General features: G+C 33.4%; 3 protein-coding genes across 5 annotated transcripts in view; 2 read left to right on the top strand and 1 right to left on the bottom strand.

Moving 5' to 3' along the window:
- Nucleotides 1–1,524: 1,524 nt before the first annotated feature.
- The window catches only part of LOC143908358 (GTPase-activating protein and VPS9 domain-containing protein 1-like), a 21,966-nt gene continuing 8,295 nt past the window's right edge, over nt 1,525–15,195 (top strand). The window contains exon 1 of the transcript XR_013260122.1: nt 1,525–1,699. The gene's annotated coding sequence lies outside the window, so the exon portion shown is untranslated. The remainder of the gene's footprint in view (nt 1,700–15,195) is intronic.
- Nse4 (SMC5-SMC6 complex kleisin component Non-SMC element 1) lies at nt 1,895–6,903 on the top strand. 3 transcript variants are annotated; one of them, XM_077425990.1, is made up of 8 exons: nt 1,895–2,046; nt 2,563–2,723; nt 2,797–2,889; nt 3,419–3,549; nt 4,196–4,307; nt 5,365–5,667; nt 5,751–5,866; nt 6,098–6,903. In XM_077425990.1, exons 2-8 carry the CDS (start codon nt 2,615–2,617, stop codon nt 6,155–6,157), a joined length of 924 nt encoding a protein of 307 aa, XP_077282116.1. In that variant the 5' UTR covers nt 1,895–2,046; nt 2,563–2,614; the 3' UTR covers nt 6,158–6,903. The 3 variants fall into 3 exon arrangements, with proteins under 3 accessions (XP_077282116.1, XP_077282114.1, XP_077282115.1); XM_077425988.1 differs by having other exon boundaries at nt 5,350–5,667; XM_077425989.1 differs by having other exon boundaries at nt 1,954–2,065; nt 5,350–5,667.
- Atpsynbeta (ATP synthase, beta subunit) lies at nt 6,792–13,429 on the bottom strand. The gene is made up of 7 exons (XM_077425987.1): nt 13,270–13,429; nt 9,840–10,052; nt 9,404–9,667; nt 8,917–9,260; nt 7,630–7,855; nt 7,319–7,548; nt 6,792–6,988 (listed from the first exon to the last, which is right to left on the bottom strand). The coding sequence occupies exons 1-7, from the start codon at nt 13,376–13,378 to the stop codon at nt 6,815–6,817; spliced, it is 1,560 nt and encodes a 519-aa protein (XP_077282113.1). The 5' UTR covers nt 13,379–13,429; the 3' UTR covers nt 6,792–6,814.

Genomic DNA, 15,195 nt, shown 5'->3' with positions numbered 1-15,195 from the left:
GGTCTTGTACTTTTGTAAGAATATTTTTACAAGTCTCTTTTGTCATCTCTTTGTTTTTTATTAAAATCCTATGAGTAGTTTGATCGCTACAATTACAAACGTGATATAGGAAGCCGTTTTCGTCCTACGATACATGTAAAAAGTGCTAAGTTTGATTTCCATTATTTCAACTTTGGTATAGTCAAGCTTTTTCTACTTGCACGTGTGTATAGAGCGTGTTTACATTAATATGCTGTTCAAATTTTAAAAGATTCCTATGAAAATGGGTTTTGTGACACAACTACCTTAACAAATTATTTGTTAAATAATTTGTTAAAGCAGAGAATAGTTGGTATATGGAAAGTACATATTTATATTTACAATGAATAGTTGGTATATAAATATGTACTTTTCATATACCAACTATTCTCTGCTTTAACAAACTATTTGTTAAATAATTTGTTAAAGCAGAGAATAGTTGGGGTATAAAAAGTACATATTTATATGTACAATGAATAGTTGGTATATAAATATGTACTTTTCATATACCAACTATTCTCTGCTTTAACAAATTATTTCTGTTTCGTTAACTTCGACGCATAATATCTGTAGCAGAAATAATTTGTAAAGCAGAGAATAGTTGGTATACGAAAAGTACATATTTGACGACTTGACATGTTATGAAATCTGTCATACCGACGGAATGTAGCTCGCGAAATTTTAAACAAGTGAAGCGCGCCACTATTATGATTGTTATGTGTCGTATGCACTGCGTGCAACCGTCCTATTCGCTCTGTGCGTTTGGTTGGAGGGGATAGCACGAGCTACGAAAGCGCTCGGGTGAGAGAATAGTGAACTCAGGGTGGAATATTTTCCTATTCAACTAGACGTATTATTTTAAAAATGGGTCATCGTAGTTGTTGCGTCATTTTTTACTTTTTATTACTGACATTTTTTAAAGCAATATTTAATTAACAGTAGTTATTATTTATTGTTTTCTGATATAAAAAATAGGAGTTTCAGTAATTAAAGTGACATAAATACCGCTGTGCAGTCAACCTTCAATTATATAGTAACAATCATAGATTATGCGCGTATAGAAATTTTTACTTACCGAAATTATTAACAGTAAGGGTTGATTTATAATAACCGTAACCGTTGATTTAAGCCGTAATCTTTAAGAAATTGATCAATCACAGTCGAATGTGAGAAGAATAATCGACTGTGATTGGTCAATTTCTTAAAGATTACGGTTTAAATTAACGGTTACGGCTATTATAAACCAACTCTAAAATGTAAAAAAATACACTGCATCTATTGCACAAGAAGCTTTGGTAAAATAATCAACATATAATAATAAACATCTCTTATCTCACCGTTGTTTCCACTTTTATTGCATGGCGATTGCGGTAGATGGCGCTGAAACGCACGGAGCGAATAAGAATCGCGATAAAAGTAATTATTTCGATAAAATGCTGTTTTTCGAATTCCTACACATGTGGCCACGGAGCATGCGCATGTGGCCGCGGGGCATGTTTCTGTTTTCTGTCGCTACCACAGTCGCTACATCGCGTCGGTATGACAGGTTTCATAACCTGAGAGTCGTCAACTTTAACGCTAAATATCTCGCTTCGCAGGGCAGACCGCCGCATTTTTCTGCCAGATTCTTTCGTTTTATGCAAAAACGAATCGATTAAGCCTAATTTCATCGATATTTGAGGTGCAGTAGCTATTCTAAATAAATACCTTAATTACAATTAAACGAATGACTCACAAACCTTTTCAATTGCACTTCAAAAATCTTCATACGAAATACAAACGATTTCATATGGTAGATTCTTTCCCGGACATTCATTTCCGGTCAAATACATACGAATCATAAGTTACCGGAGCTCGCGACGCACGGCGCGTATAGTGAGAACCATGAGAACGCACCCTAAGTTGGTAACCCTGAAAGCGGAGTTTACCGGATGCCCGTCACTCCCATCGACTCAATCAAAGAAGGAAGCATCAATTACTTACTTACAGAAAGAGTTGTTTCAGTCGTCTCAAATTTGTGCGAGATAAGTGAGTAAAAAATTCTTAGGTATAAAAGTAATATCATTTATATATTTATTTTGTACATTTTTTTATGTACACTTGAAGAGTGCCGCATCCGAGTCAAATAGTAGATATTATATGTGATATTTTATACTCGGATGCGATTCTCTTCAGATGAGGAGGCATTATTGACTACGTTTACATGGCAGCTTGTAATCCAGTTGAATAACTACCGTATACTATCCGATCCAAAATTTTTCTTTTTTTGATCATAATCATTACTTAGATATGAGCTTTTTCGATGTTTAAACTACAACTTTAATACATAATATATATCAATTGTTTCAAATGAGTATCAAAATAGGTTCATATTTAAATAATCATTATGATCAAAAGAAGAAGTATTTTAGGTCGGATAGTATATGGTAGTTACTATACTGGATTACAAGTCATTGTATAAACGTAGTCATTAATGCCGCTGTCTGTAGTACAGACGGCGGCATTAATGACTATTATACTATCATCTCTTATTTTTACTTATAGAACAAGGTGCTTTTATCTCTTCAGAAGAAGTTACGAGAAAACGTTTATCAAAATGTTAAACAGCAGAAATTCAACGAGTTGTTTAAATTCGTCCAATGCTAGATCTTCCAGGGAACGTAAAAATTGCCTGAAGCGTGCCTTGCAGCAAACATTAGTTTTACGTAATAAAAAAAATGTTTTATCTTCTTTTTACTCTGTACTTAAATATATGACCAATTAAGAAATAATTTGCAGAGGAAGTGGCAAATGGTTCCACAATAAATAAGCTGGATGAAGCCATAAACGAAGTCGACCATGTTACTTCTGAAACAAGTATAGAAGAAAAAGGTATAAAAAACTTTAAAGTTATATTTTTTTTACATATGCGATATTATCCTCGTATAATATATAAAATTATACAAAGTTTTACATTGTATGTACGAGATAAACTATACTCCATTTAACGAGAAATTGAGAGTGGTTCTGCGCATAGGCCGGCAAAGTGAGAAGAGCGTAGCGTGCTTGTATACGGCATGGCAGTGTGGAGAGGGGCTTTCTAGGTCTTCGTGGGGGGGAAACTTGCGCGAGACGGACGAGTTTTTGTCCGATCTACTCAACCTCGTTGAACGGAGTATACATATATACAAATTTTATATATATATATATATATAATATTATATGTACATATATTTAATACATAATGTAAGATACATATTTATGTGTTAAATCATGTATACAATAATATTACAATTTGATAAAAATTAGAAAACCTTGTGTGCGTGTGTGCGTGTGTGCGTGTGTGTGTGTGTGTGTGTGTGTGTGTGTGTTTATATTTTACTTTATTATAGATTAATCCATATTTTATTCATATTTTTAGTCTCTAATCAGCAGGAGGTGCTTATCGATTCACAAATGATGACGTCGTCTTCCAAAGTTCTAAAAACTTGCACTATCTCACTGACAAAGAGAATGCGCGACTATGATCATATCGACTTTTCACAAAAATTGGTAGATTTGATGAAGATTATAATTATATATCTATATTCATCTATGCTATCGGTCAAAAATTTGAGACCACTGAAAATGTCTATATACAAAATGAAATCAAAGTTATGCATTATAATTTGACATATTTTTATTATTTTATTCATCGCTTTATGAAATGAAAAATAATATAAAATACTTGAAAATTCTGTTAAAAAAAATTTTTACAAGATGAAAAAAGTATTAGAGACACTAAAAAACAGACACTTTTTTCGTTGAAGTAGCCATCCTTACATCTAATTACTTTTTTTTTTAGTAATCTAAGTACTCAAGCTACAAGTTTATTTTATTTTTTTTTGACAAGACTTCCATTTTCTTGAAATTAATGCTAGATTAATCACAACTGTGCTAAATATAATGCCTATTTACTTTCAAATTAAGAAAAAATATTGAGTAAAATGCGAATCAGATTTTTACATCATGGTTTACTGGAATAGTTTTAAATTTTATATATGGTCTGAACTCAACTTTTGACAGTAGTATACATTCTTGATATTACAATGCTTAACAAAATTATATTGCGTATGTTGCTACTTCTAAGCTTTATTTTATTTATTATTTTTCTCATTATTATTATCATATAGTTATTTTTGTAATATCTATGTCTTAGGTAAAACATTTGCAAGAAACATCAGGAAAATCACAGACTCCGAATTGGTCACTTTTAGAGAGACGGGTAACAAAATTGTTTAAAAGGATTGCTAATAGCAGCACACTATTAGGTCTGTTGAAAATTATTAAAAATAAAAAAAGTACATTTATACTACAAATATTAATCTTATGTGTGTGTGCGTGTGCGTATGTACACGCATGCGCGCGCGCGCGCGCGCGCACACACACACACACACACACACACACACGATTGTTATTTGTAGTATATATATATATATATATATATATATACATATATATATATATATATATATATATATATATATATTACTAGCATGCCCCGCCGGGCTTCGCTCCGGAGAACATGTATATTAAAACACGCAAATAGTATCTCTCTCTCTCTCTCTCTCTCTCTCTCTCTCTCTCTCTCTCTCTCTCTCTCTCTCTCTCTCTCTCTTTCTCTCTCCCGCTCTGGAAAATTTCGTAACCAATTTCCAAAAAGATACCGATTCCCAAAAAGATCGGTAACAAAAAACTATACAGTTTATAGCACTCCCCGGGAAATTCTACCCCTACTTCATATATAATTTTTTGCGATTTGGTCAATTAATTCCCGAAAAATTTGAAAAATTTCTGATACCGGCTTCCAAAAAAATCGGTAACGAAAAATTATACACTTTATAACATTCCCCGGAAAATTCTACCCCCGTTTCATATTCAATTCTTTGAGATTCGGTCGATTATTTTCAGAAAATTAAAAAAAATTAGAAAAATCGGTAACAAAAAACTATACACATTATGACACTCCCCGGGAAGTTCTACTCCTGTTTCATATATATTTCTTTGAAATTCGGTCAATTATTTCCCGAAAAAATGAAAAAATGTCGAATACCGGTTCCCAAAAAGATCGGTAACGAAAAATTATACATTCTATAACACTCCCCGGAAAATTCTACCCCTATTTTATATACTTTTGGTAAAAATTCGGTCGAATAGTTCAAGAGTGTGTAAAGGACATACATACATACATACATACATACATACATTCATTCATTTTTATATATATAGATATTTGTGAATATTTTTTTAGGCATATTGTCAATTAATTTTAAATTTGTACTTATATTTAAAAAAATCTAGTTAAATTTCTAGAAATTTTTATTTCAGGCACATTGGATCCTTTAGAGAAGAAGATAATAGTTAGGAAGAAACCTGAACAGAGAGTAGCATCGCAACCTGCAGTGACAGTACCTGATAAACTGGTGCCACATGCAAATACAAAGGATGAAGACAGTGTCGAACGTACTGTGAGAAAGATTAAAAAGTTAATAACATGTTACTGTAAAGAAGCTGGAAAACCGCTCGATTTCTTTCAATTGATTCTGCACCCTCATGATTTCGGAAGGACCATTAGAAACATGTTATACATATCGTTCCTTGTAAAAGATGGAGTAATGAAATTGAAAAAAGGTATGTTTTTATCTTTTCAAACACAAGTAGTTTCATCTTTTTTCTTCTTATTTATTATCAAAATTTGATTATTTTTATCTCAGATCATAGAAGTCTCGTTGTGGAACCATATCACAAGGAAATAAATTCACAACAAAAACGATCTGGCAATAGAATGGGTATTCAGAATGTCACGTCATTAAACATGAAACAATGGAGAGTAAGTTAAAAATCTTGAAAAATCCGCTATTTAATGGATTTCGAATCAAATCACAGTTCAATAAAAAAAATGAAATTTTTTACTTTTCTTAGTTTTACATATGTAAAAACTATTTTGTATTCTGTAACAAAATCAGATTAAATTGAGGATCTATTGGGCACATTAAAATTGTAGGAAAAAATATTAAAAATTGAAGTTATAAAGTTAATAAAACTGTTTTTTTTTTTTCAGATATTGAAAAAAGCGTACAGATTGGAACAACCAATGATTGATTTTGACGAAGAAAAATAATTATAATCACTAACGTACTTTCTTATCAATGCAAAAAAGGACATGTAACTTCTAATTTGTATTTATGGTATTGCATTAGATTTTCAATTATATACTGTATCAATTATTTTTCCACAATTTTGACAGAAAGTTATTAAAACATTATTAAAATAAGATATATAATGAACATTATTGCGTTTTTGTAAAACTTTTATTAATGTCTAACATATACATCGTGATTCCTACGGTTAATTAGCAATAACACGATTATATTAATTAGATCTGTGGAGAAAGTCCAGAAATATCATATGTTGATGTTATATTCTGACTGAACAATTCAAGTATAGTTTCTAATGAATGCTTTTGTAACGAAAAGAAGGTAAAGCATAAAGCAACCTTTCAAGTAATAATTACAGTAATAATTCATATATGTTGCGATAAAGAATTCAGTAATATCTTCATGCTCTTTCGCTTATCTTTTATACTTTTTTACTCAAATACACTTTTAGTACTTGTTTATTTAGATCTCATCAAAGAAACTGATATGATAAAAAATTATAAGAGAATGCAAATTTCACTGGAAGGTTGTCATGATAAAAAAAAGATTAGATGATAGAATAGAAAAAAAATAGATGATAGAATAAAATTTAAACGCTTTTACGATGACTGTAAGTTAATTTATTGTTTGGCTAATGATTCTGCTTTCGCTACAACTTCCTCAATCGGGCCGACCATGTAGAACGCTACTTCTGGTAAGTGATCCAATTCTCCGGCCAAAATCTTTTGGAATCCTTTGATGGTTTCTTGTAATGGTACTAGTTTGCCGGCATGACCGGTAAACACTTCGGCGACCTAGAATGACACGATTGACTTTTTAATATGATACATAATGAAATAAAGTAAAACAATCGGTTATCAAATACCTTACCACATATGATACAAGAAATTTTGAATGAAAAAATATTCCAAAAAAAACCAAGAGTCAAAAACAGAAACAAATCACAAATTTAAATAAACTAAGTAAATTATAATACTGGGTCCCTTGAAGAACCAAATGATAAGAATGAAGAAAATGATAAGATAATTTATGAAAGTAACGCTAATATTTCAAAAATTGCGATTTTCAAAGAAAGGATTCCATCAAATTTATATATAGTGTTTTATATTTATATTAGTGTTTACCTGGAATGGCTGAGACAAGAACCTCTGGATTTTACGCGCGCGTGCAACCGTCAGTTTGTCTTCCTCTGACAATTCGTCCATACCCAAGATTGCAATAATATCCTGCAGCGATTTATAATCCTGGAGGATCTTCTGTACACCACGAGCAATATTATAGTGTTCCGTTCCAATAATATTGGGATCCATGATACGGGATGTGGAGTCGAGAGGATCAACAGCTGGATAAATACCTATATCGCCAATAAATGCTCGAAAGATTATCGAACACAATACCGTGACACAATAGATGCAATTCTCAGAGAGATACATACCTAACTCAGCAATGGCGCGTGACAACACGGTTGTAGCGTCCAAGTGAGCGAAGGTGGTAGCAGGAGCAGGATCTGTTAAGTCATCAGCAGGCACATAAATAGCTTGAACGGAAGTAATGGATCCCTTCTTCGTCGTGGTGATACGTTCCTGCATGGTACCCATGTCGGTGGCTAACGTAGGTTGGTAACCCACGGCGGATGGAATACGACCCAACAAAGCGGACACCTAAAACACGTATATACATTATAGACATAAAGACATATTAATAGTTATTAAGAGTTTGAAAATATTTAATTGACTTATGAGATGATTAAAAACGAAAAAATTGACCTTGTCAAAAAAACAGAAATTTTTTATTTTAATAAACAGGTGATTAGATGGATCTAAATAATTCGTAGAATGCAAGGCGACACAGGTTGTATAATCTCCTTTTTACTTTTAATATATTGTGCCAATCGTCCGCAATAGCATATATGATAATGAGTGTATTAAGGCTCCTGGACTCGTCGCGGCCATGTTGGAATGTGACGTCAGAAGCGAGAAATGCACGTTGAAAATTCTTGCATAGTATTTTCAAATAAGAAGATATTTGCTTAAATAACACTACAGATCATTTCAGCAAATTTCAAAAATACTCCGAGTTACATCCCTTTTTCTTGACAGTTATTAAACATCTGAAAAACGATACGATGCAGGTTTATGCGCCTGCGACGAGTACCCAGGAGCCTTAACGTACTATGTTAACTCAATTAGATGAGAAATATATGCTATATTGTTTAATCATTTTTATATAAATAACTTCTCTGGAATAAATTGCCAATATGTACAAAAATCGTGTAAAATCTAGACAAAAAATGCAAATTATTTGTATTATCAAAATAAAAAATTATGTATATACTTGTATATTTGCAATATTTCCGATTCTTCAAACTAAACGAATCTTATGTCTTATTTTGATATATTGGATATTGAAAGTAGGCTCTGATACTTTAAAAATTTATAGTACGTATTAAAAGGGATAAAAAATACTTCAACCCAACGTATTTTTTATCCCTTTTAATACGTACTATAAATTTTTAAAGTATTAGAGCCTTCTTTCAATATCTAATATATCAAAATAAGACACAACATTCGTTTAGTTTAAAAAATCGGAAATATTGCAAATATACAAGTATAAAATTTAATAATTATATAAATTGAAATAACATAAATATATTAATAAAGTTATAAACAATTTTTCTTTGTCGGTTATATATAGGTTTGCTTATTAAATTATATCTATTTACCTCGGAACCAGCCTGAGTGAATCTGAAAATGTTGTCAATGAATAACAGCACATCCTGACCTTCCTGATCACGGAAGTACTCGGCGACAGTGAGTCCAGTTAGAGCTACGCGGGCGCGAGCGCCAGGCGGCTCGTTCATCTGTCCGTACACTAGCGCTACCTTAGAGGTCTTGTCCTTAAGAGAAATGACACCTGATTCGATCATCTCATGATAAAGATCATTACCCTCGCGGGTTCTTTCACCCACGCCGGCAAATACCGAATAACCACCATGAGCTTTAGCCACATTATTGATCAGTTCCATGATGAGTACAGTTTTGCCAACTCCAGCACCACCGAATAACCCTGACACATAATATCGATGCGACTCGTAAAATATGGACATTAACATAAATAAATTATTAATTTCAATAACATATTGCTTAAAAAATCCAATTCTTTTTTTTACTTTCCATACTTGGTTCTAATTCTATCGCAATGTGTCTTACCAATTTTTCCACCTTTGGCGTAAGGAGCTAGCAAGTCCACGACCTTGATGCCCGTGACTAGAATCTCTTGTTCGACGGACATGTCTACAAATTCAGGAGCATCTGCATGAATAGGGGCTAGCTTATCTGTGGGGATGGGTCCGCGTTCGTCAATGGGTTCACCAATGACATTGATAATGCGGCCCAAAGTCTCGGCTCCTACAGGAATACGAATAGGATATCCAGAATCTAAAACGTTCTGACCACGTATTAGACCTTCTGTACCTACAAATACGAGTGATCTATTGCTGTATCTACCAAAAGTCAATTTGTATTTATGCAAAATATATTAACTCTTAATAAAACTTTCATTAAATTCGATGCACATTTTATGCAAATCCATAATTAAAATTTGCAAATCTACATACTGCGTTTTATAATGTCTAAAAAATATTACCGTCCATAGCGATAGTGCGTACTGTATTTTCTCCAAGATGCTGAGCAACTTCAAGTACTAGCCTGGGTGTACGATTCTGTACCTCCAAAGCATTAAGGATAGGTGGAAGAGCGTCGTCGAATTGTACGTCAACAACAGCACCAATGACAGCTACTACCTTTCCTTGCGCACCACCTTTGGGTGCAGCTGCAGCTTTAGCTGCATAGTTTCTTCCTATTTCAGATAATTAAATCTTACATTTAAGTCTCAGAAATATTGTACATACATAATTAAGAAGCTGTACATAACTAAAGAACTATATACACCTAAAAGATAAAAAATATACTAGTTTTTGTTAATTTTTTTTAAATAAATGATAAGATTTCGTGATTCATAGCAGTCTAAAAATGTCACAATTATCTAATCTAACTACACACTCAAAAGACAAGTTGACGCTCGACGCTCATTTTCAGCAAGCAAAAATCTTCAGAAACATTATCTTTTTATTTATATATGTATCCATAAAATATTATTACTTGAAGATATTACTTGAAAATAATTAATATTTTACGTATTTCGAAGTCTATGTTCGATTGTACTGGGACGATTAACGACGATTCAGCGACGACGCTGAACATTAAACAAATTCAACTTCATTTCTTTGACGCTAGCGTCAAAGCGAAACCACCACGTTCACCTTGTTGACGCTCATTTTCAGCGTCTCATGAATTGGCACCTATAGACGAACTTCCTCGATGTCGATAATGTCAACCTTTCTAATTTTGTTTTCCCTATATCTGTCTTTGTCTAACGAAATGACATATGTCCTTTTTTCGATTGCTCGCCATCTCTCGCAAGATCCAACAACTACTGTTGCTGCTCTTCTTGTTATTCTGCATCCGTATTTGCATTACAAAAAAATTTCGATCTTTTTTTGTACACATTGAATCACTTTTACTTGCATGATATTATTCCTACATGTTTTCCCAAGGGCAGATGATAAACATTATGTATGTATAAACTGCAGAATTTTTGTTTTAAGCAAATATTGTCGTCAGGTGACAGATGCGTATGTGCCCAAATAAGTAATATTTTTAATTTTTTGGTGTTTTTGATATAAAATCGCGTTTGTTACCCTAGATTTTTGTGCGTACTTTAATTCTGTAAAAGATTTTTGCAATTCTATAAAGCCAATTAAAAGATCCATCAAAAAACGATAATGTCGGTAAATCATACGGCTGCATGCAGGATCCCCTTAAGTTATTTCTGGGAATTTTAAGAAAACGATTCTTCAATTCTACTTAGATTCATATAACTCCATAAACGAATAGTTAAAATGTTTTTATATCTCTTGAAGAAATTAATTTCAAGATACCCCCAAATCCTTGCGACGATTAAATCGAGAAAACGTTAGGAACATATGTTACATAACATAATACGCTTGTATATAGGCCCGTTCGTTTTTGCTGCACTTTTGCACTAGTGCAATATGTTAAAATAAAAAAAGATATATTTATTTCATTCTAACTTATTGCACTAGTTCAGAAGTGCAGCAAAAACGAACAGGCCTTATATAACTATTCGTATGATGTTAGCCGACGACTGACACTTTTTTTTTTAAATTAAGTGTGAAATCGATTGTATTTCGTTTGTAGATTTTTGTAGTGCAGGTGCATTTATTTTCGTTTGTTAGTTTATAATTAAATTTTAATTAATTATTTAATTTTTAATTGTAAAAAATGAAACTAGCCGACGTATGTATTATAATTATTATAAAATTTAAAAAATAGGTGTGGAATTGATTGAATTTCATTTGTAGATTATTGTAGTGCATTTATTTTCGTTTGTTAATCCATATAATTAATTTTTAATTAAATATTTAAAGTGTCAGTCGTCGGCTAACATCATATGATACAGCAACATATTATAAAATAAAGAAAAAGCTCTTTTGTAGTTCATTGTATTTTGTTTGTAGAGTTTTGTAGTGAAGTTAAGAAGTTTTATAATCTCTTTAAATTGTTTATAATTAATAAATACATTTGTTATGTATTTATGTATTATAAATTATGTAGCTGAGGGCAGCAGCTATCGTTGATTAATTGTCGGATAGTTCAATAAATGTATTTATTAATTATCAATAATTTAAAGAGACTAAAACTTCTTAACTTTACTACAAAACTCTACAAACAAAATACAATTAACTACAAAAGAGTTTTTTTATTTTATATGTTAATGTATCATAGCATGTTAGCCGACGACTGACACTTTAAATATTTAATTAAAAATTAATTATGGACTAACAAACAAAAATGAACGCACTACAATCATCTACAAACAAAATATAAATTGATTTCACACCTAATTTTTTAAAAAAAGTGTCAGTCGGTTAACATCAGATCGAGCATCAGATGAATTATATAACTATCCAAAACTAGATTCTTAGCCTCTCCGAAACTTTTCTCAACATAATTCTAATATATATTTCAAAACATAATCTTCAAAATATCCGAATAGAGGGAAATGTCAAAAGGAAAGAAGCAATTGGCTACGTTGAATTCATTGTTAAACGCAAACTGTAAAAAACAAACACCTTACACGATGAAACGTGTTTTTCACGTGCGTTTACTCCCTGGTCGGAAGTACCAAAACACATTGTAACTGCACTTAAGTCCCGGTCTACAATAGGTGTTTTAAGCCCTAAGCCTTAAGAAATTGTTTAATCACAATTGAATTCGAGTGACTGTTACTACGTTTACGCGAGCGTTACTTCTGTAGTAACTTACGATAATTCCTTCGCGTAAACGGGATTTTCCTTCGCGTAAACGGGATTTTGTAGTAACTTACGATAATTTACTCCGCGTAAACGAGTGATATATCGTAAGTTACTACAGAAGTAACGCTCGCGTAAACGTAGTATGTGATTGATCAATTTCTTAGGGTTTAGGGCTTAAAACACCTATTGTAGATGGGCACTAAGTCATCCCAGTCTACAATAGGTGTTTTAAGCCCTAAGCCTTAAGAAATTGTTCAATCACAGTTGAATTTGAGGAGAATAATTGACTGTGATTGGTCAATTTCTTAGGGCTTAGGGCTTAAAACACCTATTGTAGACGGGCACTTATGTTTATCCATCCGTAGAATTAATATGAACGGGATAAAAACGAACGTGATTAAGTCGCCATATTGGCAAGAGGAGTCTACACTACATCAATCGACCGCCGATTATATAATCGATGATCAATTCTTTTCGTTTGAATTTGCATGAAATTCAAAATGTATCGGTTATCATGAATGGAGACTGTCAAAAATTTTAAATTGTTCGATTTTTCATGGAAGATTTATTGTCTGAGCGAAGAATGGATGGCAGACGACAAGTGTGTCGACAGTGTCATGCCATGCAGTGCAATCGGCGATTGTTTTTGTAGAGTTAAATTGCGAAATGTGTACTTACTGTTGACGGTAAGGACGCCTGAAACTTTCGCCACTTCATTCTGCAGGAGAGAAGGCTTGGCGACTCTTAAAGCGCCAGTGGTTGCTCTCAACACAGCGTTCAGGATCATGGTCGGTCGATGGAGGAGAGACTATTGGAACGTGCGTTCAATGATAGGGTGATAAGGCCATCGCACATAAAATGCATAGCTTAGCCACAGTATAACCATCAGGGTTGCGTTCCAAAATTCACTCTGGCTAACTATAATCTATAGTTTACGTCACGTACACTATAGCATTTTAGTTAACTGGAGTGAATTTTGGAACGCAACCCAGTATGTTCACTCAACTCTTTTTTGTGGTTTGCGTCGATCCGTACACCTCTATGAAGTTGGCCGGACAACTTCAACGTATCGAACTTTCATTAATTGGAATCGATTGGTGGTCGTTTGATGGTCTTTGATAGTCTAGTCCGATCGTTTGGTGGTTAGCCGTTTTCTTGTAAAAAAAAAAATGAAATTTCCGGTGTGAACTTAGCCGGACAATTTTTATTTTTTAACCAATTTAACTTTTTTATAGCTCATTCGACGCGGAATCGTTTGGTGGTCACGAATATCGTAATTAAAGCGTTTGGTGGTCAATGGTTTTCCTGAGAAATAGAAAAAACCGTACTCTCACGCCATTGGTCGCATGACTCCGTGACGTTGGCTCGGTAATTTGATGGATAAACATTATTTATCAATCAAATTGACTTTCATACGGCTCAATCGATGCGGAATCGTTTGGTGGTCACGAATATCGTCATTAAAACGTTTGGTGGTCAACCGTTTTCTCAGAAAATAGAAAAAACCGTATGCGCATAATGCCGGACCATAATTCGTGACCACCAAACAATTCCGTGTCGATTGAGCCGTATGAAAGTCAATTTGATTGATAAATAATGTTTATCTATCAAATTACCGAGCCAACGTCACGGATACTACGTTTACGCGAGCGTTACTTCTGTGATAACTTACGATAATTCCTTCGCGTAAACGGGATTTTGTAGTAACTTACGATAATTTATTTCGCGTAAACGAGTGATATATCGTAAGTTACTACAGCAGTAAGCAGTAACGCTCGCGTAAACGTAGTAGGAGTCATGCGACCAATAGCGTGAGAGTACGGTTTTTTCTATTTCTTAGGAAAACCATTGACCACCAATCGTTTTAATGACGATATTCGTAATTCGTAACCACAAAACGATTCCGCGTCGATTGAGCCGTATGAAAGTCAATTTGATTAATAAATAATGTTTATCCATCAAATTACCGAGCCAACGTTACGGAGTCATGCGACCAATGGCGTGAGAGTACGGTTCTTTCTATTTCTTAGGAAAACCATTGACCACCAAACGTTTTAATGACGATATTTGTGACCACCAAACGATTCCGCATCGATTGAGCCGTATGAAAGTCAATTTGATTGATAAATAATGTTTATTCATCAAATTACCGAGCCAACGTCACGGAGTCACGCGACCAATGGCGTAAGAGTACGGTTTTTTTCTATTTCTCAGGAAAACCATTGACCACCAAACGTTTTAATTACGATATTTGTGACCACCAAACGATTCCGCGTCGAATGAGCTATAAAAAAGTTAAATTGATTGAGGCTGCGGTCCACTTGACGCTACAAATGCTTTGGAGCGTTCTTCTTTTCCTTTTTTCTTCATTGAAAGAAAAGAGGAGAAGAATGCTTCGAAACATTTGTAGCGTCAAGTGGACCGCAGCTTGAAAAATAAAAATTATCCGGCTAACTTTACACCGGAAATTTCATTTTTATTTTACAGGAAAACGACTAACCACCAAACGATCGGACTAGACTACTAAAGACCACCAAACGACTACCAATCGATTCCAATTAATGAAAGTTTGATACGTTGAAGTTGTCCGGCCAACTTCAGAGG

The sequence above is a fragment of the Temnothorax americanus genome, unplaced genomic scaffold (assembly GCF_048541705.1).
Source record: "Temnothorax americanus isolate GAGA-0224 unplaced genomic scaffold, ASM4854170v1 Scaffold92, whole genome shotgun sequence".
NCBI classification, from domain to species: Eukaryota; Metazoa; Arthropoda; class Insecta; order Hymenoptera; family Formicidae; genus Temnothorax; species Temnothorax americanus.
The sequence above is the reverse complement of the archived record's forward strand: the minus strand, read 5'-3'. Positions and strand labels throughout refer to the sequence as shown.

Coding starts and splice junctions, on each gene's coding strand:
- Nse4 (XM_077425988.1), top strand. CDS start 2,615: ATGTTAAACAGCAGAAATTCAACGAGTTGTTTAAATTCGTCCAATGCT. Junction 2,890..3,418: donor AACAAGTATAGAAGAAAAAG/GTATAAAAAACT, acceptor TCATATTTTTAG/TCTCTAATCAGCAGGAGGTG. Junction 3,550..4,195: donor TCGACTTTTCACAAAAATTG/GTAGATTTGATG, acceptor TCTATGTCTTAG/GTAAAACATTTGCAAGAAAC.
- Atpsynbeta (XM_077425987.1), bottom strand. CDS start 13,378: ATGATCCTGAACGCTGTGTTGAGAGCAACCACTGGCGCTTTAAGAGTC. Junction 10,053..13,269: donor AGGCGTCCTTACCGTCAACA/GTAAGTACACAT, acceptor TATCTGAAATAG/GAAGAAACTATGCAGCTAAA. Junction 7,549..7,629: donor ACGCGCCATTGCTGAGTTAG/GTATGTATCTCT, acceptor TTGGCGATATAG/GTATTTATCCAGCTGTTGAT.